Source organism: Schistocerca americana, chromosome 3, assembly GCF_021461395.2.
Source record: "Schistocerca americana isolate TAMUIC-IGC-003095 chromosome 3, iqSchAmer2.1, whole genome shotgun sequence".
NCBI classification, from domain to species: domain Eukaryota; kingdom Metazoa; phylum Arthropoda; class Insecta; order Orthoptera; family Acrididae; genus Schistocerca; species Schistocerca americana.
Genome location: NC_060121.1, coordinates 230,307,979 through 230,334,280, shown reverse-complemented (window position 1 = coordinate 230,334,280; position 26,302 = coordinate 230,307,979). Strand labels below are relative to the sequence as shown.

The following is a 26,302-nucleotide window of genomic DNA, read 5'->3' as shown; positions in this document are numbered from 1 at the left end:
TACAATATTTATAATTTGTTAGACGAACCGATTTTCGGCTGTTACACCATCACCAGGTACAAAGATAAGTATGTGCTGCAGTGAAATTTTGTTGGATCCAAGATTTGCACTAGTTAAAAGTCTTTGATCCAAAGAAATTTCACTGTACCACAAACTTTCCTTTGTATCGGTTTAAGGCGTAACAGCCGAAAATCGGTTTGTATAACAAATAATATAGTGTAGAATATTACACCATGAATCTTCCCCGTAGAAAATTATGTATTACTGTGCTGGTAAACCTCTTACGTTATTTGTTCTTCAAACAGCTGAGCAAAACTGAACGTACTCAGACATTTCTCTCTTTAATTATTCTGATCATCACTAAACTGACACAATATTTTTAGCGCAACGCAATCTGACTTTCAATAATCCCCACAAAACAATGGCACTGACTAACAATAACCTATACCTTTCATGAATCACTTACCTCAAAAAAATCTTTGTTACTCGAGCTACTGCAATACAGCGAGCGCCAATACTGCCAGCTAAATAAAAGATTCTAACTACTGAAGGCACTAATTACTGATAGGCATAGTTAGCAAATGAAATATTTTGACAGAGAACAATATATTTACCTTAATAGTGTTCAAAAGTCATCATATATATATATATATATATATATATATATATATATATATATATATATATATGACATCCATCTTTACAAATTTCCTTTTTTTGGCGGACACAGCCCCAGATCGTCCTTTCTTAAAACATCTCTCTCCCCACATCCACCACTGCTGGCGGCTCACCTCCAACTGCGCGCTGTTCACATCCAACTGCCCAACACTACACAAGCGAATATTCCAACAATGTCAACCAGCCACAGACTGCACACAGTACAGTTAGTGATTTTCATACAGAACGCTACGTGGCGTTACCAATATAAAACCTAAACAGGCTACTTACAACCATTGTTGTGTATGTTTCATTCATAATTACAGCTCTAGTTCCCCTAACTAGCAAATGTTCACAGTACCAGCAGAGCAACACTGTTTCGTTTGGTGTTACAAGACCAGATCAGTGAATCATCCAGACTGTTGCCCCTGCAACTACTGAAAAGGCTGCTCCCCCTCTTCAGGAACCACACGTTTGTCTGGCCTCTCAACAGATACCCCACTTGTGTTTGTACCCACGGTGCGACTATCTGTATCACTGAGGCACGAAGGCCGCCCCACCGACGGCAAGGTCCGTTAACAGTGACTCCTTTACATTTATGAAAATATCTACTTGACCTACAGCCAGAGAAATGATGAAGTCACCTGTAAGCTACGCTGCAGTCTATCCCCAGCACTTGCCCAGATAAATAGTGGACCAAGGAGAGAATGGGGCTAGTTATTTATGACTCTTATGTAAACAACATCACCTGCCATTATCAAGGTCAGCCACCACCCCTCCCTGAATCAATGGCTCTATTGTTCTCCTTACATAAACGCATTGGTCACTTGGCCTCATGTCAAAAAAAAATGGTTCAAATGGCTCTAAGCGCTATGGGACTTAACACCTGAGGTGATCAGTCCCCTATACTTAAGGGGCTCCGGAACGCCCTATACTTGCAATGTTAAAATAACGCTTATAAATTACATCTTTCCTCACAACGCATTTGAGGTAGGAAGTTGAACTTTTTACAGATTATTTATTGGAATATGGGCTACAACTTAACACAGGGATTTTACAAAATTTTAGTTCAGTTATTAAAGATGATTTTTTTTTCAATTGTAATGAAAATTCACAACATTTTTTTGCAATTTTTTATTTATATATTCAAAAATATACAGTTTTTTGGAAAAAGGCTGTGTTAAATGATGTAGAAGGTACTGTGTAGCATTTACTGAAAGTTTGAAACAAATATGTTTGGAAGTTCCTTAGAAAACATGTAATTAGTATGAGAAAATAAAAGTTTTAGGAATCGAGCGACAAAGATTGGATTAACTTTTTAGTGCATTCCAGGTCCATAGGATGGATTATCTTCATCCTCTGCAAACTCCTCCTCCAGCTTCCTCTTGTTCCTCCTCCTGTTTACTCTTGCTTGTATTTCTAGACTCTTTACAGCCCTGTCTGCAGCCCAAAGGCGTTCCTTGTCTAAAGCAAGCATCACTCGTTGTTGTGTTCGTAGATTTTGCTACCATTTTCTTCAGTTGCAGTTACTGCAACACTGTTCCAAAAGGTGGTCATGTATGAACACTTATCACATTTCAGTTGTATTTCACTAGCAAGTCCTACGTGCTTTATTATGGAGAGTTCCAGACCAACTTCACTACAATGAATACATCTTACACAGTCTGAAAAAATTCCTTTGAGAACCGACATATCAAATATTTCATTCACATCCGATTCGCCCATAAAACATTAATAGTTTTCACTCATTGAACCAAGCTTCTTCTGTGAAGTATTTTCTTTCCCACTTTGACTGCTATGGGCAGGTGTACTTGAGAGGTTAGGTTCACTCACTTGGTTATCGTCTTTATTGTTTACAGTAATAACACATACCTTTGGCTTTCCAACATTTCCCCTTTTCTTAAAAGCCTTCAGAGGATTTCTAATAACTTTGCTTTTACTCATTATTATACTTCAACAAAACAGAGACTCAAGAAACAGAATTAATTACGAATATTTTCGAGATAACGGCAGAGTAAATAAACATGAAACAATCGACAATCACACCAGCGATATATACTGAACCATCTCAGGTTAGCCACAACATATACTTTATCTCACATCACTAAAATGTACCTGATGAACACGGACGTTAATAATAACACCATTTGACAGCAGTTTAACAGCGCCACAGTGGGTCACGCCCATGTAGAACACATTTCAAAAAAAATTTAAAAATAGTTGTAGTCTTCGGAATTGAATAAATTATATATCTATTAAAAGATAATAGTCTGCAGATTCAGAAAACGCAAAAAAGTAAAAATTGAACTTTTCATGATTGTGAGCCTTTCCGGAGACCCTTAAACCTAACTAACCTAATGACATCACACACATCCATGCCCGAGGCAGGATTCGAACCTGCGACCGCAGCAGCCACACGGTTCCGGACTGAAGCGTCTAGAACCGCTCGGTCACAGCTGCCGGCGGCCTCGTGTCCTTACATAAACAAACCACCACTTGTGCTCTTATTTATATTTATGCAAGTCTAACTTAAAACCACATACTTTTAATACAATGTTAATAACAATAATTTATGCTCATAAAAGGGCTGCCTTCGCCCTGTCCCATGCCCTCTCTCCTACCGATTTATTCTTTGTGTTTTGATGTCTCTGTTAATACATACTGATTAAACGAATATCCCATTAGACCAACCTGGGACCACTCTCGACCGCATTACATTCCTATTTAAATCATGTAGATCATAATGGGAAACAAATCAACGCTTTCCATCAATAGCGGGTAGCATGTTAAAAACAAGATCAGCAGTAACTGTTTGTACAGACTCCATCTACAATTTGCAAAATCGAAATTGCAAATATACACTGAAACTACTGAGAAAATGCATTTGGCGACTCATATGAGGGACACACTGTATCTCTGATCAATGAGATAGTGGTAGCATTGTTAGTAGGTGTCTGGATGCTTTTGATTAGGTAGTCCATGCAGACTGTAGATCGCACATTGCTATGATGGAGGCTACTTTCCGTATAAGTTATATACATCACTTTATCTGGGTATTAACATTCATTTTAAGACTGCAGATCCTTGTGGCAGCCGGTGCGTTGGCTTGAACAAAGACCTATCTGTTTGCCCACCGCTTGTTTATGCACCCTGTGCCTGATGTTAGTATTCTGCTGGTCGCCTCCACCCTCATCTCAGTATTAAAATCATACCACACTTCAACTCAGAAGGGGTGACGGCTGACTGTGTCCCTCAGAGGGGGAAGCAATAGTCATTTCGCGCGTATTTTGGCTGTGGCAGCGGTGGCAAGGCAACACAGGTTCATGCAGAGACAGGGCGGTTCGCAGAAGGCCTTTGACTCTACACCTCAGAAGCGGCTTGTAGTGAAATTGCGTGCTTATGGAATATCGCGTCAGTTATGTGTCTGGACTAGTGATTTCCTTGTGAGGGAGGTCACAGATCGCAGTAACTGACGGAAAGTCATCGAGTAAAACCGAAGTGATTTCTGGCGTTCACCAAGATAGTGTTATAGACCCTCTGCTGTTCTTTATGTATATAAACGATTTAGGAGATAATCTGAGTGGCCCTTTAAGGTTGTTTGCAGATGATGCTGTCGTTTACTGTCTACTAAAGTCATCATAAAATCAAAACAAATTGCAAAACGATTTCTAAATCTGTCTGGCTCGAAAACTGGCAATTGACCCTAAAGAATGGAAAGTGTGAGATCATCCACATGAGTGCTAAAAGGAATCCGTTAAAATTCGGTTACACCATAAATCTCTCAAATTTAAAGGCTGTAAATTCCAGTTAATACCTAGGAATTGCAATTATGAACAACTTAAATTGGAAAGAACACATAGAAAATGTTGTTCAGAAGGCGAACTAAAGATTGCATTTTGTTGGCAGAACACTTAGAAGATCCTACAGATCTACTAAAGAGACTGCCTGCACTGTGCTGGTCCGTCTTCTTTTGGAGCACTGCAGCGCGATGTGGGATCCTTATCAGATAAGATTAACGGAATACATCGAGAAAGTTCAAAAAAGAGCAGCACTTTTTGTACTATCTATCGAGAAATAGGGGAGTGAGTGTCACTCACGCGATACCGGATCTGGGGTGGATGTCACTAAAGCAAAGGCGTTTCTCGTTATGGTGGAATCGCCAACTCTCCCCTCTGAATGCGAAAATATTTTGTTGAGACCGACCTACATAGGGAGGAATGATCATCATAATAAAATAAGGGAAATCAGAGCTCGCAAGGAAAAGATGTAGGTGTTCGTTTTTTCCGCGCGCTGTTCCAGACTGGAATAATAGAGAATTATTGTGAATATGGTTAGATTAATCCTCTGCCAGGCACTTAATAGTGATTTTCAGAGTATCCGTGAAGATGTAGATGTAGCCAGGTACAGTTACGATTACAGTCCATTGCGTAGACTGTCAAGGAAATGTCCTGCAGTTTACTTATTTCCAAATAAAGTTATCGTTACCGCACCCATACCATCGTATTAGCGCGGTGCTGGTGGTAACAACACAAGTGTGCGAAATCGTTTAAAAACTTGTGATATTAGTGTAATTTAATGATGTCTTGTGTGTGTTACAAACCCACAGTAAGTTTATAGTGTCACACTCCTCTGAAGCAGCGTGATAGTGATGTCATACTGTATCGGACAGTTTTTGGGCAATAAATTATGCAAATTAAGATAAGGGTGATGTGTGTAGTTAGACAACGTTTGATAGTGTTGTATTGTTATTAACACATTAGTAAGGTAAGGATAAGGTCCTTACAGTGAAACATTCCTACATTAATCAAATTGGTACTCTACCAAAGTGTACTTGTTTAAATAATGCACTGTGGTAAAGGTTAAACATTAAACCATGGGATATCAGTGTATTTGTTTAAATAATGCACTGTGGTACGTGTTAATCATAAAAAGTTACGTTTTCATTGTAATCTACATGTATTTTTTGATGACGATCTTGAAGAGTAGTTGAAAGTGGGTATTTGGAACGCTTGGAGAAAAGTGGCAAGGTTTCTGCAAAAATTGTAAGAAATTACTTCAAAACTGTAACAAATTGCCCAAAAACTGAGTTCCGCTGCAGCAGCTGTGGTTTCACACTGATCAACCAACATACAGAGCACAAATAACGTGCCTATCTCATTATGATGGCTACCATACCCCAATGAGAGGTAGGGGGCCGTTGGAGGGGTCAAATCCCGCCAGTGGGATAACTCCCCGCCTTTTTTTCTACCGATATGAATCGAGAACTTAGGAGAGCAGGAGTAGGGCGTAGCGGGACGGTGAAGGCAGCCATTTTTTGCGTCATAAATTACGGCTGTTAAGATTGTGGTAAAAGCTTGTGGTCATAAAATAGACTTGCATAAATGTAACTAAGACCACAAGTGAACAGTTTGTTTACATAAGAGTGCTGTGCCAAGCGACCAGTCTATTTACATAAAGTGAGAATGGACCTACTTTTCCAGAGAGGCGTGGGGGGAGGGGGGGGGGGGGGTGACACTGAAAGTGGTGGGTGGTGTTTGTTTACATAAGGGCCATAAATTAGTGTCACCTTCTTTCTTTGGTACATTATTCACAGTAATCTCTTCCTTTAATCTTTCATCTTAATTTTGTTCCTGCCCACTGTTAAAGAGGCAGAGTTGAGTGACTACTTGCATTTGTTTGTAATGTTTTTCATATCATTTCATTCCATTTGTGTTATCCACTATTTATTATTTGTTGGCATTTTTACTGTCCTTTTCGTTCCGATTAAGTTTCTGCGGTTGTTGTGTAACTGTATATTTTATTGCTGAGAATTTATGTTTATTTGTTCTAATAAGGGTCAATATCATTATCTTGTTCGTAGTATTACTTTCCTACATGAAATATGGTACCAAATTCACGATAAATCCAATTAATAAGTGGGATTGATGAACCATGCAAGTAAAATAGGAAGTCCAGTATTTCCTCTTAATAACACAACAGTTTCCTTTACTATATCAGTATGCCAAGGAGAATGGGCAGCGTTAATACATGGTATATGAAGTCTACATCTTTACACAGTTTGTAAGTCAGGACTATAGATCACACCTTTAAATGGGAGTTTCTGTTTTATGATAGGAGTATATTTTCATTCAGAATAGTCTTTGCCACATTTGGTGGACTTATGACGGTTCATTGGTTCTGACTCTCAGGAGTTATCATAAAATAGAGTCAAATTTACGAATAACTTGGCAGTATAAGTCCATTTATGAGTATGCATGCATTGCTTCCGTTGAGAAAAGTGTCATTAAGCCTTTGCACAGTCCTTACATCCCTGATACTGACACTGGGACAATTTGATGTCTGAGCTGGTCCCACATACAGTCTATTAGGGAGGGATCTGGGAATCTCCCTGGACATTAGAGCACCTTAACATCACGCTTGCAGTTCACAGAGACATATGCCATGTGTGTATAAGCATTGTCCTGTTGAAAAATTGCACCAAGATGCTGTCACATGAGATATAATACATCAGGACGCATGACGTCCGTAACATATCGCTGTGCTGCCAGAGTTCCCTCACTCACTAACAGCCATGGCCGGAAGTCATATCCGATAGCTCTCAGCACCATGATGCAAAGAGTAAAACATTGGAAAGATGGGACATATCTCCAGGTCACTGCCATGCTCACCAATGATGGTCATCTATGGTAGCGCAGAACCATGAATTATCACAAAACACTGTTTGATGCAATTCATTAGCAGTCATGCTTCCCAGTCAAGGATCAACTCAAAACGCAGCCGTTCATATTGTGGTGTAGCAGCAGCCGACAAATGAAACAGTAATTCCCTAGTTTGGTTGCTGCTAGTCTCTGACCAATGGTGTGGAAGACACAGAATAGTGCAGGGACGCCATTACTTGTTCTCGGACGCCACCGAGCGAGGTGGCGCAGTGGTTAGCACACTGGACTCGCATTCGGGAGGACGACGGTTCAATCCCGTCTCCGGCCATCCGGATTTAGGTTTTCCGTGATTTCCCTAAATCGCTTCAGGCAAATGCCGGGATGGTGCCTTTGAAAGGGCACGGCCGATTTCCTTCCCCATCCTTCCCTCACCCGAGCTTGCGCTCCGTCTCTAATGACCTCGTTGTCGACGGGACGTTAAACACTAATCTCCTCCTCCTCCTCCTCTCGGACGCCAGGCATATAAGTGAAGGGTTACGGTGTGGTTGGTGCAGAATATGGCGATACTTCTGTGTGTGGTCATACATGGTCGACCACAACCATGACCATGAGTGTGCTTTCCTTTACATTCTTATGTAGCCGAACATCTGACCACTGTCACATTCGAGTACCCCAAAATATAGATATTGCACCATTTGACTGTTGTTGTTGTTGTGGTTTTCAGTCCTGAGACTGGTTTGATGCAGCTCTCCATGCCATTCTATCCTGTGCAAGCTTCTTCATCTCCCAGTACCTACTGCAACCTACATCCTTCTGAATCTGCTTGGTGTATTCATCTCTTGGTCTCCCTCTACGATTTTTACCCTCCACGCTGCCCTCCAATACTAAATTGGTGATCCCTTCATGCCTCACACCATGTCCTACCAACCGATCCCTTCTTCTAGTCAAGTTGTGCCACAAACTTCTCTTCTCCACAATTCTATTCAATACCTCCTCATTAGTTATGTGGTCTACCCATCTAATCTTCGGCATTCTTCTGTAGCACCACATTTCAAAAGCTTCTATTCTCTTCTTGTCTAAACTATTTATCGTCCATGTTTCCCTTCCATACAAATACTTTCAGAAACGACTTCCTGACACTTAAATCTATACTTGATGTTAACAAATTTCTCTTCTTCAGAAACGCTTTTCTTGCCATTGCCAATCTACATTTTATATCCTCTCTACTTCGACCATCATCAGCTATTTTGCTCCCCAAACAGCAAAACTCCTTTACTACTTTAAGTGTCTCATTTCCTAATCTAATTCCCTCAGCATCACCCGACTTAAATTCGACTACCTTCCATTATCCTCGTTTTGCTTTTGTTGATGTTCATCATATACCCTCCTTTCAAGACTCTGTCCATTCCGTTCACCTGCTCTTCCAAGTCCTTTGCTGTCTCTGACAGAATTACAATGTCATCGGCGAACCTCAAGGTTTTTATTTCTTCTCCATGTATTTTAATACCTACTCCGAATTTTTCTTTTGTTTCCTTCACTGTTCTTCTTGAAGTGTGAGGGTATTTCGCCTGTCTCATACATCTTGGTCGCTAGATGGTAGAGTGTCGTCAGGACTGGCTCTCCCACGGCTGTCATTAGTTCTAATAGGATGTTGTCTACTCCCAGGACCTTGTTTCGACTCAGGTCTTTCAGTGCTCTCTCAAACTCTTCAAGCAGTACCATATCTCCCATTTCATCTTCACCTACATCGTCTTACATTTCCATAATATTGTCCTCAAGTACATCGCCCTTGTATAGACCCTCTATATACTCCTTCTACCTTTCTGTTTCCCTTCTTTGCTTAGAACTGGGTTTCCATCTGAGCTCTTGGTATTCATACAAGTGGTTCTCTTTTCTCCAAACGTCTCATTAATTTTCCTGTAGGCAGTATGTATCTTACCCCTAGTGAGATAAGCCTCTACATCCTTAAATTTGTCCTCTAACCATCGCTGCTTAGCAATTTTGCACTTCCTGTCGATCTCATTTTTGAGACGTTTGTATTCCTTTTTGCCTGCTTCATTTACTGCATTTTTATATTTTCTCCTTCCATCAATTAAATTCAATATTTCTTCTGTTACCCAAGGATTTCTACTAGCCCGCGTCGTTTTACCTACTTGATCCTCTGCTGCCTTCACTATTTCATTCCTCAAAGCTACCCATTCTTCTTCTACTGTATTTCTTTCCCCCATTCCTGTCAATTGTTCCCTTATGCTCTCCCTGAAACTCTGAAAAACCTCTGGTTTAGTCAGTTTATCCAGGTCCCATCTCCTTAAGTTCCCACCTTTTTGCAGTTTCTTCAGTTTTAATCTACAGTTCATAACCAATAGATTGTGGTCAGAGTCCACATCTGCCCCTGGAAATGCCTTACAATTTAAAATCTGGTTCCTAAATCTCTGTCTTATATAATCTATCTGAAACCTGTCAGTATCCCCAGGCTTTTTCCATGTATACAACCTTCTTTTATGATTCTTGAACCAAGTGTTAGCTATGATTAAGTTGTGCTCTGTGCAAAATTCTACCAGGCGGCTTCCTCTTTCATTTCTTAGCCCCAATCCATATTCACCTATTACGTTTCCTTCTCTCCGTTTTCCTACTACCGAATTCCAGTCACCCATGACTATTAAATTTTCATCTCCTTTCACTATCATACATTTCTTCAATTTCTTCGTCATCTGCAGAGCTAGTTGGCATATAAACTTGTACTACTGTAGTAGGCGTGGGCTTCGTGTCTATTTTAGCCACAATAATGCGTTCAGTATGCCGTTTGTAGTAGCTTACCCGCACTCCCATTTTTTATTCATTATTAAACCTACTCCTGTATTACCCCTATTTGAGTTAGTTATGATTAAGTTATGCTCTGTGCAAACACTAAATACAAATGACACCACTGCACTGTGGTGGCAATTCTGCCCATTACAAAGAATTGCTTACTCTAAATCATTTTACATCCCTTATGGTGTGTGCGTGTTTGAAGCTGTTTTTGGAGCTAATCACTTATACTGGGTGCTTCACTTTATTTCTTCAGACAGTGTATTATGGCAGACGAAGTGAACAGCTGGTGACTCGGTGTGCTCACCCAGTTGGCCGTGGCGCGGCGGCTGCGGTCGTCGGTGGCCTGCGCCAGGTAGAGGTCCGGGGCTGGCAGCTGTGCTGGGGGAGGGTCCCACGCGACGCGCAGCAGGTCCTCTCCGCGGCACACGCGCCGCAGAAGACGCGGGGACAGCGCTCCTGAGCGGGCCGCACCTGCCACAACAAAAATCATTCGCCACTGAAGTTCAATTCTTTTCTCTTGGCGGCTCGCGCATGCCCGCACAGACGCGGGAGACTGCTGCGTTGCCAGTTGCACGCGCCAAGAGAAGCAGCGCCATAGTATAGTATAGTTCGCAAACTTACGTCTCGGGGGTAGCGCGCAGTTTATGAAGTAAAGCCACCGCGGCCGCATTAACCCTTTCGCTGCTACAGAGACGTGCTCCCCGCATTCCGCGTTGTGCGCTATTTTGTCATCACTGCACTGCTCGCCTGTGCAGACACATGATGTTCAGGCTGCTTTGACACACTTATCATTCGATTTCACAAAAACTATTTGGCCCAAAAATTTGATTTTTACACATCTTCTTGACTGATACCTTCCCCCCATAAATGACTTAATTTTGTTTCGATGTTCAACGCAGTTATTGTGCAGCAATAAATGTACACTACTGGCCATTAAAATTGCTACACCATGAAGATGACGTGCTACAGATGCGAAATTTAACCAACAGGAAGAGGATGCTCTGATATGCAAATGATTAGCTGTTCAGAGCATTCACACAAGGTTGGGTCCGGTGGCAACACCTACAATGTGCTGACATTAGGAAAGTTTCCAACCGATTTCTCGTACACAAACAGCAGTTGACCGGCGTTGCCTGGTGAAACGTTGTTGTGATGCCTCATGTAAGGAGGAGAAACGCGTACCATCACGTTTCTGACTTCGATAAAGGACGGATTGTAGCCTATCGCGATTTCGGTTTATCGTATCGCGAATTGCTGCTCGCACTGGTCGAGATCCAATAACTGCTAGCAGAATATGGAATCGGTGGGTTCAGGAGGGTAATATGGAATGCCGTGCTGGATCCCAACGACCTCGTATCACTAGCAGTCGAGATGACAGGCATCTTATCCGCATGGCTGTAACGGATCGTGCAGCCACGTCTCGATCCCTGAGTCAACAGATGGGGACGTTTGGAAGACGACAACCATCTACACGAACAGTTTGACGAAGTTTGCAGCAACATGACTATCAGCTCGGAGACCATGCCTGCGGTTACCCTTGACGCTGCATCACAGGAGCGCCTGCGATAGTGTACTCAATGACGAACCTGGGTGCACGAATGGCAAAACGCCATTTTTTCGTATGAATCCAGGTTTTGTTTACAGCATCATCATGGTCGCATTCGTGTTTGGCGACATCGCGGTGAACGCACATTGGAAGCGTGTATTCGTCATCGCCATACTGGCGTATCACCCGGCGTGATGGTATGGGGTGCCATTGGTTACACGTCTCGGTCACCTCTTGTTCGCATTGACAGCACTTTGAACAGTGGACGTTACATTTCAGATGTGTTACGACCCGTGGATCTACCCTTCATTCGATCCCTGCGAAACCCTACATTTCAGCAGGATAATGCACGACCGCATGTTGCAGGTCCTGTGCGGTCCTTTCTAGATACAGAAAATGTTCAACTGTTGCCCTGACCAGCACATTCTCCAGATCTCTCACCAATTGAAAACGTCTGGTCAATGGTGGCCGAGCAACTGGCTCATCACAATACGCCAGTCACTACTCTTGATGAACTTTGGTATCGTGTTGAAGCTGCATGGGCAGCTGTACCTATACACGCCATCCAAGCTCTGTTTGAGTCCATGCCCAGGCGTATCAAGGCCGTTATTACGGCCAGAGGTGGTTGTTCTGGGTACTGATTTCTCAAGATCTATGCACCCAAATTGTGTGAAAATGGAATCACATGTCAGTTCTAGTATAATATATTTGCCCAATGAATACCCGTTTATCATCTGCATTTCTTCTTGGTGTAGCAATTTTAATGGCCAGTAGTGTAGTAAAGCACTGCACGAAATTTTGAAGAGTTTGCATAGGTAAAAGTCCACAGCGGATATACTTTCCATATGGTCGATTTTAGTTGCCACTAGAAATTTCAATAAATTACATTCAAACCAATAAAATTCATGAAGTAAAACACTTCGATATTGTTTTTAAATAAGGAAAATATTTAGTGTCGAACAAGGTTTGAATTCAGAACCTTTTGCTTAGCAGCCAAACACCTTAACCATTACGCTAATGCAGCTTGGCATTCTATAGAACTCCTGGAGGACTTTAAAGAATCACGCAAAATACCGACAAACACTGTTGCTATGACTTTGAATTACTCACGTTTCGTCGAAGTACAATAGGAAATAAACAATTACCGCTGTTCTTTATTGCGAAAAAGCAGTTAGTGAAAATGAATTTAACTGCTACCACCTGAATTAGGAGCCTTGTTGCTTGTTTGGTTTAATCAATTAATAGAATATGAAGCAATTGGTATAAAGAACGCTTTTTCCAAGTTTTCTTTTATAGAAAGCCTGCTATCAAGACACTACTTTTGTTCAATTACTTTATTTATGACTGAACGTTTCTAAAACTGAAGACACTCGTCCGCGCTCTGCACTGCACTCGAGCTCTGGCAACGTCGTTCTCTGTTCACTGGTTGACTGTGTTTTGTGACGTCAGATGCGCAGAACGAACCTAAACTCGGCCGCCGTCGTAAATGACACGCAGTTTAGTCGTGTATGTGAGAGGGAGGGGAGGAGGTGAGTCATGCTTGGCGTGACTCCGCTACCCCTCAAAATAACATTTTACTGACTTACGTGTACAAATTTCCAAGTTGAGGAGCATTTTTTCAAACCTCGATAAATGCAACTCAAACGGTTTTTCACAAAATGCGTTTTCCACTTTCACCTAGGCATAGCAGACAGTTTGAATTTTTACGTGAGTACTAGATTTCGCTGACATTAGTAAAGCATTGTAATGAAATGCATACAAATTATTATAGCAGTATATTAAGTTGAGATTTTTCCAGTTTTTTTTGCAAAAGTCGATAAATGCTTATTATTATTGCTAGTATCAGTTAAGTTGCCTCCTTTACTTCTGTGTATTTTTTTCTACAACTAATTTATTATATACTGCAATGTTTATTGTACTCCTGGATTGTTGTAAAATGCATATCTTACTATATATAGCACTCTGTTGTCAGGCTACGAGTGGCCTACCGGGACCATCCGACCGCCAGGTCATCCTCAGTGGAGGATGCAGATAGGAGGGGCGCGGGGTCGGCACACCGCTCTTCCGGCCCTTATAATGCTATTCTTGACAGAAGCCGCTACTGTTCGGTCGAGTAGCTCCTCAATTGGCATCACGAGGCTGAGTGCACCACGAAAAATGGCAACAGCGCATGGCGGTCTGGATGGTCACCCACCCAAGTGCCGACCACGCCCGACAGCGCTTAACTTCGGTGATCTCACGGAACCGATGCAGCCACTGCGGTAAGGCTGTTGCCAATATGCATCTTTTAAATTTATAGTTTTTTACTTTCTTGATAACACAAACAGTAATAATAGAAATATGGTAGCATATTACAATAATAGCAATGATAACTATTTTAACATAATTATTTAGCTTATACAATTATTATTAATACTATATGAATTATGAAATTAATAACACCAAAAACGTTACATGTAACGATCACATTTTTATTGTCAAGTTTTTCCACTTAAATCTATACATTATTCATCTGAGACATCTTTGTAAAACTCCTTTGCATCATCTGGAATTTCAAAATATTTTAGCGAGGCAGACCCAGCTTTCTTTCTTATTTTGCTTAACATATTTTGTTTTGGTAAAAAGGTGAATGTTAATAACGTTGGTTGGCGTGGTTTCTTTTTTCTCCGGATGCCAACTTGTAGTGGGTCTCCAGAGTACGTATCACTGTGATACATTAACAATTCTCTTTGCTTTCTTGTATTAGATGACACGCTGGCTGTTCATTTTAAATGGTAGCTTGGAGTTTAGTACTCTCTTCGCACTAGTGACAGATTGGAATGTTCGTAAAATATATGCTTGTATTTTGATAAGGAGCATTGTTTCAGTCCTAATTTTTTTCTTTCTTCACAGAATCTCTAGAACATTTTGTTGACTGTGAGACCTAAAGACAAATAACCACTCGTAGACTTCGCCTTCCATGGTGAATCTCTCTACTTTTATATTTTTTATATTATTCTTGAAGGCAATAGTTACCTCCCTATGATCCTTTTCTGTTCTGTCACCTCCACTTCTTTCCTCTGGCAACCTTCCTCCTTCATGGAACATGCTTGCTAGATAGGATAACCTGTCCTTTGACATGCCAGGTACTCCATGGAAAGTGGCAGCACAAACAGGCAATACTTTACCATTCATTTTTCTAATGGTATATTTTACTGTCACTGTTTTCTCCCTTTTTGCTTTCTGTTTGTCCACCACTCTGCGCTGAGGTGAAGAAATTTTAATACAAACTTATCTTGATCCATTTTATTTAATGATGTCACGTGATGATAAATTCGGGAAATATCTTCATAGCTGAGTTCAGCAGCTTTGCATTCTTTCTTTCCTTAAGCTTTTGGAAGCGTAACCTTAAGTCTATTATTGAAGTTAGTGATAGACTCTTTTTACACTTTTTGTTTTGCAAGCTCTTCTCGAATGGGAATTTTCTCCCATCGGAACATTCTTTGACCTGTATGCCGTTTTCAGACTCAGAAGAATCATCATCTATTTTGCTTCTTTGTAGACATACGCGTGATTGTCAAGTGAATACTTGTCTAAAAGTCAGTTGCAAGTGTTCTGACGACAATAAAGTCTACTTGCAATACATTTCCCCCAAGTAAATACTGTATTATTACAACAATGAATAACATCGTTTAAAGCAACCATTATATTCCATTATTGTTAACTGCTTGCTGTCACTGTAAGAATGCATACTCGTGTTTTGCTGAAACCTTGTGATTTGGAGTGTTCATACGCACAGCAGTAGTCGACTTTTGGTTAAACTTGGTTCAGGGGTTGATGTAAGAGATCAACATTATGGCATTACCATGCCTAACTCAATTTTGAATTTTTTTTTGCATATATCGAGTTTTTAAAAGAAAACGCTCCTCTATTTCTCGGTAAGTTTCGGTGAATGATGTAGAATGAAAATGAAGAGTCTCGAAAACGCCAAGGAAGATATTTTTCAGCTGTTTGACTGAGGGTCTGTCCACGTGGATGGACTTGCGGTCTCACGAAGACAGAAAACATTCCAGATTGACCATACATTCTGCCAACAACAAATCCGAAACAGTTCGTGAATCCACAGGTGGAAGAGGAAGGAAGTTTGTTTATGGCAAAACAGAACGGGGAAGAAAAAAATAACAGAAAGATACATCCAGAAATCACTGAAAGAAACAGCATTCCTCTCATTTAACCCATAGTCTGCAGATGTGTATTGGTAATCGTAGCGTTCATTGAAATACTGATGAGGATGATTGTATACTACGAATTTATGTCGTGTAAACTGTGAAGTTGTCAAAGTTTTGAGAGAGAGATGCTATTAGTGTTCTTAATTGCATGGCACACGCACTTCTCAATTTTTTGGGTGAATCGTTTTCAAATGTTATTTTTATTCAGATTTGCAATTTCTTGGAAGTTGTGCTGAAGCGATTTACTACGTACTGTTGCAAACAAATAATCATTACCATTATTATACTAAATTACATTACACATTTTATTGTCGCTAAAAATTTATTATTAGTTGAATATTAAAACACTTTATAGTTTTGTTATTATTATTAAAATCGTAGGCATGTTAAAAGAGGCGTTGACAGCAATGGGTGGGAACAGAGAATAATAAACTGGTGAAGAACCTTTAGTAAGACTGGATGCCAAGAAACACACCCAGATTCCAAACCATCATGTGTGGAGTAGATCGAGCGAATAACCAAAGTGCTCAATAATAACAAAGCGTTAGAGGAAGATGGCATTGTAGCAGAAATGTGGCCGCGCGTGATTAGCCGAGCGGTCTCATGCGCTGCAGCCATGGACTGTGCAGCTGGTCCCGGCGGAGGTTCGAGTCCTCCCTCGGGCATGGGTGTGTGTGTTTGTCCTTAGGATAATTTAGGTTAAGTAGTGTGTAAGCTTAGGGACTGATGGCCTTAGCAGTTAAGTCGCATAAGATTTCACACACATTTGAAAATTTTTTGAGCAGAAATGTGGAAAAACGCAGAAGAGATCGCTGCAGAAATGATCGATCACCTTACAGCAGAATATGGAACACTGGACAGATACCAAATGACTGGAAATGTGCGGTCACACACGTGCTTTATGAAAAAGGTACCGAACGGGTCCAGATAATTACAGAGGGATCTCTCTACTTCTAGTCGCCTATAAGATACTCGCTGGAGCTCTGTTGAGGCGAATTGAAGAACAAGCTGATTACCTCATTGGAGAATACCAAGCTGGTTTCCGGAAAGGAAGATCATACGCCAGACAGATATTCAACCTAAAAAGCATTCTGCGAAAAACAGCTCTAAGGAGCTGTAACTCAGCTGATCTTTGCGACTTTAAAAAGGCATTCGACTCAGTAAACAGACAAACATTATTTAGTACCTTGTAAGAGTTTGGAACTGACAAAAAACTAGAGAAATCATTAAACAAACACTGACAGATGCCATCTCGAAAGTCAAGTTCTTAAACTGCTCATCAGTTTGAAATTAAGGCAGGGGTCTCACTAGGAGATGGATTATCTCCAACGCTCTTCGGCTGGAGAAAACAGTGAAAACCTGGGACGTGGCTCCGAATTTGGAAGCAATACGCCTTGGGAGGGAAAGACAGAACCTGGAAATCAAGTGTTTAGCTTTTGCCGACGACCTTGCTCTCTTATACACCAACCGAGAAGACCCTCGAAATGTGCTTGAGAGTCTTCATGAAATCGTAGAAAAATACATCTCTTCAAATCTCCTATGAAAAGACAGAATATATGGAGCATAGACACAGAAGTGACAGATGCATGGAAGTAAATCATGGGAAGATTAAGATGACAGAAGAGTTTAAATACCTGGGGCATGGATCCAACCCAAGGGATTGGATAAGGAGGCAAACAAAGGAGGAGCCAGGAAACTAGACCAGGTCAACGAGCTAACACAGAACAATAAACGGGCGTTCTCCGACAATGGAAAAATCAGACACTGTAAATTGGTTGTACAACATGAGGGAATGCACGCTTTGGAGTGTGTTTTTTTAAATAAAAAAAGGAGAGGTTCAAGAACTTTGTAAGAAAGAAAAGAAGATTCTGAGGAAAATACTCAAATTACAGAACTCTACTGATGGGGCTTCGAAGAAGAGGAAAAATGAAGAACTCTACAAATACACTGGAAAGATCACGGACACAGCGTGGGTGCAGAGGCTGACGTTCTACGGACGCCTACTAAGGATGGATGAATGCAGACTGACCAAAAGGATCTTCAGCTACTGCGTGTGTTTGAAGGCCACATGTGAATAGGTAGATGAACAGAGGGATGCAGTGGAAGTTGGAATTATGCTACAGATGGACCACAATAGAAGTGAGTTCGGAAGAACAGTTATCAATATAAAATCATTTCAAGAGAAATCACCAAACAGGAGGCGCAACGTATCATTTCCGAGGGGGAGAGAGAAACAAAAAACGAAAGAATGAAGAGGTTCTGGGAGGAGAATAGCAGAGACGCTGAGAAATCTTATGTTCCTTGCGGTCCTAGTTGGCCAGATTCAGACATTAAAGAAAAATCTTCTAAGGCCTCTTCAAACGCACCAATTTATAGGTCGAACTAACGACCGACCGACCAATTTCGTGGCAACCTACCCATGTCCTGACTAACTGCGCTCGGCGGTTACAGCGCCTCTCTGTTGTTGTCATTCGTTTATCTTAAGCTCATTGTGTTTATATTCTACGGCGCCCCGCTTAGTTTCACTCAGAAATATAGCAGGTGTTTGCCTTGGTTGTTTTATAGGTTCAAATGGCTCTGAGCACTACGGGACTCAACTACTGAGGTCATCAGTCCCCTAGAACTTAGAACTACTTAAACCTAACTAACCTAAGGACATCACACACATCCATGCCCGAGGCAGGATTCGAACCTGCGACCGTAGCGGTCGCGCGGCTCCAGACTGTAGCGCCTAGAACCACTCGGCCACTCCGACCGGCTGTTTTATAGGTAACAAGGGCAAAACAGTCGAGAGAAAGCTGTGGACAAAGAAATGGCTAATGCAAAGATTCACCTACGCTCTGGTACTTAACGAACTGGGAGCCCATGATTTTCATAATTATCTAAGAACGGATGAAACATGAATTTATGAGCTTCTGAACATCACCAAAACAACTGTTAACGAAAAAGAATACAGTCACAGAAAGGCTGTTGGCTGCGACGAGACTGTTAGGTACAGTAAGGTTTCTAGCCGCTGACTGAAGTTACGAGGATCTCAAATTCAGTGCATTTTCATCCCAACAATTATTATCTAAAATGATTCCTGAAACCTGCAGCGTGATTTGTAGTTTCCTGACGAAATACACCACGGTAAAGCAAATTAAATAAAACAAAAATGTTCGTATATACTTTATTAATTTAATTATTTATGTAGAATAAAACATGCACCTGTAAGTTTACGAAAGGTATTTCGAATTAGAAAAAGAAAGACTACAAATGGTGGTGGCGCATAGCGGCTAATAAATTCAACGACAGCTACATAAAAAACGAAGCCTTTAGCAACGGTCAGAACTGTAAAAAATACCGCACACTTTGCTCTTCATAGAAGATGGCTTGCTGGACTTTTTTTAACATTTATAACAATGAAGCAAGTATATTTTATGAATAAACGTCCACTGACTGTCTATATTTCGTATCGGAAATGAACTGTAAGAGCTAACCTCGGAATAAAACACAAAACCGATGTACAGAATTTCGATGGGCGTTTTTATTCATAAAATATATATATGTTAATCTCTATGTGTTCCATATGAAACAGAAATCGATTCGTTAAAAAAAAAATGAAAAGAAAGAAAACAAGTGCTTCATTTCTTGCATCTCTATTGCTATGCTCCTCGTACGGCGTTTCTCACAAACATCGGCAGTCTTTAATTTTCTCCAGAATCTCTGTCATTAAAACTTCGTGCGCGCAGCACTCTGTCATGCATATTTCCAAGAACAGCGTTCAGCCCCACGCACAGTGACAAAAGGCGAACTTTGTCGTGCGGCTGTCACGACAGCGCCACAAAAAAATAAAAAGCCCTTGGTTGGACTGATTTGGGGAGGGGGGGGGGGCTCGGCTACCGGATGGTACTATCCGATCGACATCCTGACAAGAAAAATTGGTAAGTCAGTTGGCCAAAGTGCCTACACAAGTCAGATTTGTAGGTCGGATGGTGCGTGTGTAGGGCCCTTCTCGTAAATTTGTTTCAAAAGAACTCATGTAAAAAACATATAATTATTTTGCTGAAGTTAATTTTACGATTTCTCATTATTGTTATCTATCTCACGTAACTTCATTCGCAGACACTTTACATCATGTTGCTGTTGTGGTCTTCAATCCGAAGACTGGTTTGATGCAGCTCTACGTGCTACTCTATCCTGTGCAAGCCTTATCATCGCCTAATAACTACTGCAAGCTACATCCATCTGAATCTGTTTACTGTATTCACCCTTTGGCCTCCCTCTATATTTTTACCCCTCACACTTCCCTCCAAGACTAAAATTGGTGACCCTTGATGCCTTCTTCTAGTCAAGCTGTGCCACAAATTTCTTTCTCCCCAACTCTATCCAGTACCTTCTCATCAGTTATGTGATCTACGCATTTAATCTTCAGCGTTCTATTGTAGCACAACACTTCGAAAGCTTTGTTTCTCTTCTTGCCTAAACTGTTTATTGTTCACCTTTCACTTCCATACATAGCTACACTCCAGACAAGTACCTTCAGAAAAGACTTCCTAACTCATAAATCTATATTCGACTTTTACAAATTTCTCTTCCTCAGAAACGCTTTTTTGCCATTGCCAGTCTATATTTTAAATCGTCCCTACTTAGGCCATCATAAATTATGTTACTGCGCAAATAGCAAAATTCATACGGTACTTTAAGTGTTTCGTTTCCTAATCTAATTCCCTTAGAGTCACCTGCTTAAATTCGACTACATTCCATTATCCTTATTTTGTTTTTGTTGATGTTCGTCTTATATTCTTTGAAGACACTGTCCATTCCGTTCAACTGCTCTTCCAAGTCCTTTGTCATCTCTGACAGAACTACGATCTCATCGGTAAACCTCAGATTTTTTATTTCTTCCTTCAGATATTTAAGTCTTGGCCTTAATATTTTTTCTGGTTTCCTTTATTGCTTGCTCAGTGTACAGATTTAATGTACTTTAAATGGTACTGAAAAGTAATTTAAAAAGGTTAAATTGAAACTGATTTCTTTTATTATATGCTTTTTCGTAGGAAAATATTATGTACAGTATTTGCGATAACTGTCTCTTTTGGCATTTCTTCCATTTATATAGCACTAGCTTAGCGCCACCTCCTTCGCTCGCATTTGCGTAGTAATTACATCAAAAATAATTTTATAAACATATATTACGCCCACGGAAAAATTAATGTATTAATGAGTCGTCTCCTCTTCCATGCAATTTTGACAAATCAATTTGTCGTTGTGACTGTTAAATAGATTTCTTTGATTTAGTTCACAAATTTCAATACCTTCTAAACCTTTCACGCTAATTACGGCTTCTAAAGCATGGTCTTTTGCGAATGTACTGTAAGTAGGCTGTTAAGGTTTTTATGTTGGTAACGTCACGTAGCGATCTGTATGAAAATCACTGACTGTGCTGTAGTAGTTAGAATCCTTTATGTAGCTGGCAGTATTGGCGCTCGCTGTATTGCAGTAGAGTAACGAAGATTTTTGTGAGGTACGTGATTCATGAAAGGTATAGGTTATTGTTAGTCAGGGCCATTCTTTTGTAGGGACTATTGAAAGTCAGATTGCGTTGCACTAAAAATATTGTGTGCCAGTTTAGTGATGATCAGAATAAGTAAAGAGAGAAATGTCTGAGTACGTTCAGTCCGCAGCTCGTGGTCGTGCGGTAGCGTTCTCGCTTCCCACGCCCGGGTTCCCGGGTTCGATTCCCGGCGGGGTCAGGGATTTTCTCTGCCTCGTGATGACTGGGTGTTGTGTGTTGTCCTTAGGATAGTTAGGTTTAAGTAGTTCTAAGTTCTAGGGGACTGATGACCACAGATGTTAAGTCCCATAGTGCTCAGAGCCATTTGAACCATTTGAGTACGTTCAGTTTTGCTCGGCTGTTTGAAAATGAAATAACGTAAGAGGTTTACCAGCACAATCATTCATAAATTTTTCTAAGGGGGAGGTTTCAGTACTCGTGATCAAGGAGCGATTCTGATAGCTGGAGTCCAAGGTTTTTGTTAATCATGCCTTTTGCGTTCTTGCGGTGATATTTCCACAGAAACTTTCATCCCCTAACACACATTTCTTTATACTTAACCGAGAAGTGAAATATCAACTTCCTTGGATTTAACTTTTTTTTCTTAAAAATGTTCAATCCCTATTTTCAAAAACAGTGAAACACGTCATTTTTAATTTCAAACAGAGATTTCAAATACAAATATTCAAAGATGTAATTTTGAGAAGGCTTTGATAATGAATAATTTCACAGAACTTTTCGCCGCGCTGGGTAGCCGCGTGGTCTCTGGCGTCTTGTCACGGTTCGCGCGGATTCCCCCGTCGAAGGTTCGAGTCCTCCCTCGGGAATTGGTGTGTGTGTGTGTGTGTGTGTGTTATCTTTAGTGTAACTTAGATTAAGTAGTGTGTAAGCTTAGGGACCGATGACCTCAGCAGTTTGATCCCATAAGAACTTAACACAACTTTCCAACTTTTCCCTTTACACAGAATTTTTCATCCCCTACTTCACTCCCTTAACGGGTTGAACTTGGAAAAACGCTGAAAGATATGCTTTATATCTCCAACCGAGAAGTCAAATACTAATTTTCATACATGTAGCTTTGAAATTGCTTTACTAGTTCTGCAACAACTATTTATTTTCAAAAAACCTTTCACTCGATATTTTACTCCCTCATTGGTTGAATTTCCAAAATTGCTGAGACACTTTTTTATTTCTGCCTGAAAAAACCAACACCAATTTTTGTAGTCCTTTTCTCAAAATGTCATATAGCGACATATTTTCAAAAAACCTTTCATCCGCTATTTCACCCCTTAACAGTAGAATTTCAAAAAATTCTTTCTTGAGCGACGCACACAGTATGAGATCAACATCTGCTGTAAATTTCAAGTTCTATCCTTCGTGGTTTTGACTGGGCGATGATGAATCTGTCAGTCAGTCGGGACACTGCTTTTTATATACAGAGATTTACGTGCGCTGTACATTCATCTGCAGTGACACAAAATTTTCAGTTTTATGTTTTTTTGTGTTTCATTGCATATAATTGCAGGGAGAATTTCAAATCTGATAGGTGCGTGCTGGCTGAAATCTGTTTACATCTCAGATCTCGTCGTACAATAGCATTCCAGAGCCACTGCGGAACCTTGTTTACCTGTTTGGTGAATATCCCTATTAGTTTCACTACGAGAGAGTGAATTCGGCGAACAGTCAAAATTTTATGTAGTTTGTTATTCGAAGATTAGATACTAGTGTTCTTGACGCTCATGTGCTCCACAGCCGAATACTTGACCCTCGCCTGCAACCATCGTTATGTTCAGTCTGGTTTAAGGAAATACGTGTTCAGCGATTGGCGCAGTATACATCCACCGCCTGTTGTAACCCCACTGGCTAAGGGCCCAGCTTGCTATTCTAGCGTGAAGTATACAGTGAGGCACGCTAAACATTTCAAGCCTTAAAATGTAAACAATTTTTCAACCACTAACAGCGTGAGCACGTGAGGCAAGACTGACCCTACGACTTATCTTAGAAAATAGATTAAGGAAAGGCAAACCTACGTTTCTAGCATTTGTAGACTTCGAGAAAGCTTTTGACAGCGTTGACTGGAATACTCTCTTTCAAATTCTAAAGGTGGCAGGGGTAAAATACAGGGAACGAAAGGCTATTTACAATTTTTACAGAAACCAGATGGCAGTTATAAGAGTCAAGGGACATGAAAGGGAAGCAGTGGTTGGGAAGGGATTGAGACAGGGTTGTAGCCTCTCCCAGATGTTATTCAATCTGTATATTGAGCAGGTAATAAAGGAAACAAATGAAAAATTCGGAGTAGGTATTAAAATCCATGGAGAAGAAATAAAAACTTTAAGGTTCACCGATGACATTGTAATTCTGTCCGAGACAGCAAAGGACTTGGAAGAGCAGCTGAACGGAATGGACAGTGTTTTGAAAGGAGGATATAAGACGAACATCAACAAAAGCAAAACGAGGATAATGGAATATAGTCGAATTAAATCGGGCGATGCTGAGACAATTAGATTAGAAAATGAGACACTTAAAGTAGTAAAGGAGTTTTGCTATTTGGGGAGCAAAATAACTGATGATGGCCGAAGTAGAGAGGATATAAAATGTAGACTGGCAATGGCAAGGAAAGCGTTTCTGAAGAAGAGAAATTTGTTAACATCGAGTATAGATTTAAGTGTCAGGAAGTCGTTTCTGAAAGTATTTGTATGGAGTGTAGCCATGTATGGAAGTGAAACGTGGACGATAATTAGTTTAGACAAGAAGAGAATAGAAGCTATCGAAATGTGGTGCTACAGAATAATGCTGAAGATTAGATGGGTAGTTCACATAACTAATGAGGAGGTATTGAGTAGAATTGGAGAGAAGAGAAATTTGTGGCACAACTTGACTAGAAGAAGGGATCCGTTGGTAGGGCATATTCTCAGGCATCAAGGGATCTCTAATTTAGTATTGGAGGGCAGCGTGGAGGGTAAAAATCGTAGAGGGAGACCAAGAGATGAATACACTAAATAGATTCAGAAGGATGTAGCTTGCAGTAGGTACTGGGAGATGAAGAAGCTTGCACAGGATAGAGTAGCATGGAGAGATGCATCAAACCAGTCTCTGGACAGAAGACCACAACAAAAACGGCGTGAAAGAAGGACGTGCCTTACTTGCATAACTTTTTTCCTTTCTTTTTGTGACCATTACATACATGTTTCTCTTAAGTTCATCATACTTTTCGCGAATATGTTAACTACATCTCAGTGGATAGAGCATGTCTCAAGTTTCTATTCGTAATACGCGCCATGATGTAGTTGTAGAGAACACCAGTGGGCGGTAAGCATGTCACAACATGTAGACACATCATCCGCTCCGTATTTTCGCTTCGTATTAGTTCACGCATGCAGATAGCCAGCCCAATGAACCCATTTCCAAAGCGAGCTGCTGCTGTTTCGCAGTACGCAAGTCGCACGCACGAATTGACGTCCACCGCGTCACAAACGGTTTCCATATTAAGCACCTGCAGTGTTGGTTAAAATCGTGTAGAGATGCTCTGTCCATAGACACGTGTCTGTTTTTTGTTTGTTTGTTTGTTTGTTTGCTTGTTTATTGTTCCGTGGGACCAAATTAAGGAGAAGTCTCCATGGTCATGGAACGAGTCAATACACGAAATTATAACACGATATTATAAACAGAAAAAATGAAATATAAAAAAAACATATTCAGGTGACAAGTCGTAAGTTTAAATAAAGAAAATCAACAATGTAACACTGGAATTTGCTTAATTTTTTAGCTCTTCCAAGAGCTCCTCGACAGAATAGAAGGAGTGAGCCATGAGGAAACTCTTCAGTTTAGACTTAAAAGAGTTTGGGCTACTGCTAAGATTTTTGAGTCTTGTGGTAGCTTATTGAAAATGGATGCAGCAAAATACTGCACTCCTTTCTGCACAAGAGTCAAGGAAGTGCATTCCACATGCAGATTTGATGGTTGGTTGGTTGGTTTGGGGAAGGAGACCAGACAGCGTGGTCATCGGTCTCATCGGATTAGGGAAGGATGGGGAAGGAAGTCGGCCGTGCCCTTTCAGAGGAACCATCCCGGCATTTGCCTGGAGCGATTTAGGGAAATCACGGAAAACCTAAATCAGGACGGCCGGACGCGGGATTGAACCGTCGTCCTCCCGAATGCGAGTCCAGTGTCTAACCACTGCGCCACCCCGCTCGGTATGCAGATTTGATTTCTGCCTAGTATTAACTGAGTGAAAGCTGCTAACTCTTGGGAATAGGCTAATATTGCTAACAACAAACGACAATAAAGAAAATATATACGGTGAGGGCAATGTCAGAATTCCCAGACTATTGAATAGGAGTCGACAAGAGGTTCTCCAACTTACACCACATATAGCTCGAACAGCCCGTTTTGAGCCAAAAATACCGTTTTTGAATCAGATGAATTACCCCAAAAAATAATACCATACGACATAAGCGTATGAAAATATGCGAAGTAGACTACTTTCCGTGTTGAACTGTCACTTATTTCAGATACTGTTCTAATGGTAAATAAAGCAGCATTTAGTTTCTGAACAAGATCCTGGACATGGGCTTTCCACAACAGCTTACTATCTATCCGAACGCCTAGGAACTTCAACTGTTCCGTCTCGCTTATAATATGCCCATTCTGTCTGATCAAAATATCGGTTCTTGTTGAATTGTGAGTTAGAAACTGTAAAAACGGAGTCTTACAGTGATTTAGCATCAAATTATTTTCCACAAGCCACGTACTTATTTCATGAACTACATTATTTGATACTGTTTCCATATTACACACAAGATCCTTCACTACCAAGCTGGTGTCATCAGCAAACAGAAATATTTTTGAATCTCCTGTCATACTAGAAGGCATATCATTTATA

General features: G+C 40.7%; 1 protein-coding gene across 1 annotated transcript in view; it reads right to left on the bottom strand.

Annotated features, from left to right (window-relative positions):
* LOC124605992 overlaps nt 1–26,302 on the bottom strand; it is a 230,835-nt gene that overhangs the window by 117,574 nt on the left and 86,959 nt on the right. Inside the window, exon 3 of the mRNA XM_047137954.1 lies at nt 10,432–10,598. Within this exon, the coding sequence (XP_046993910.1) occupies nt 10,432–10,598 (167 nt within the window). The remainder of the gene's footprint in view (nt 1–10,431; nt 10,599–26,302) is intronic.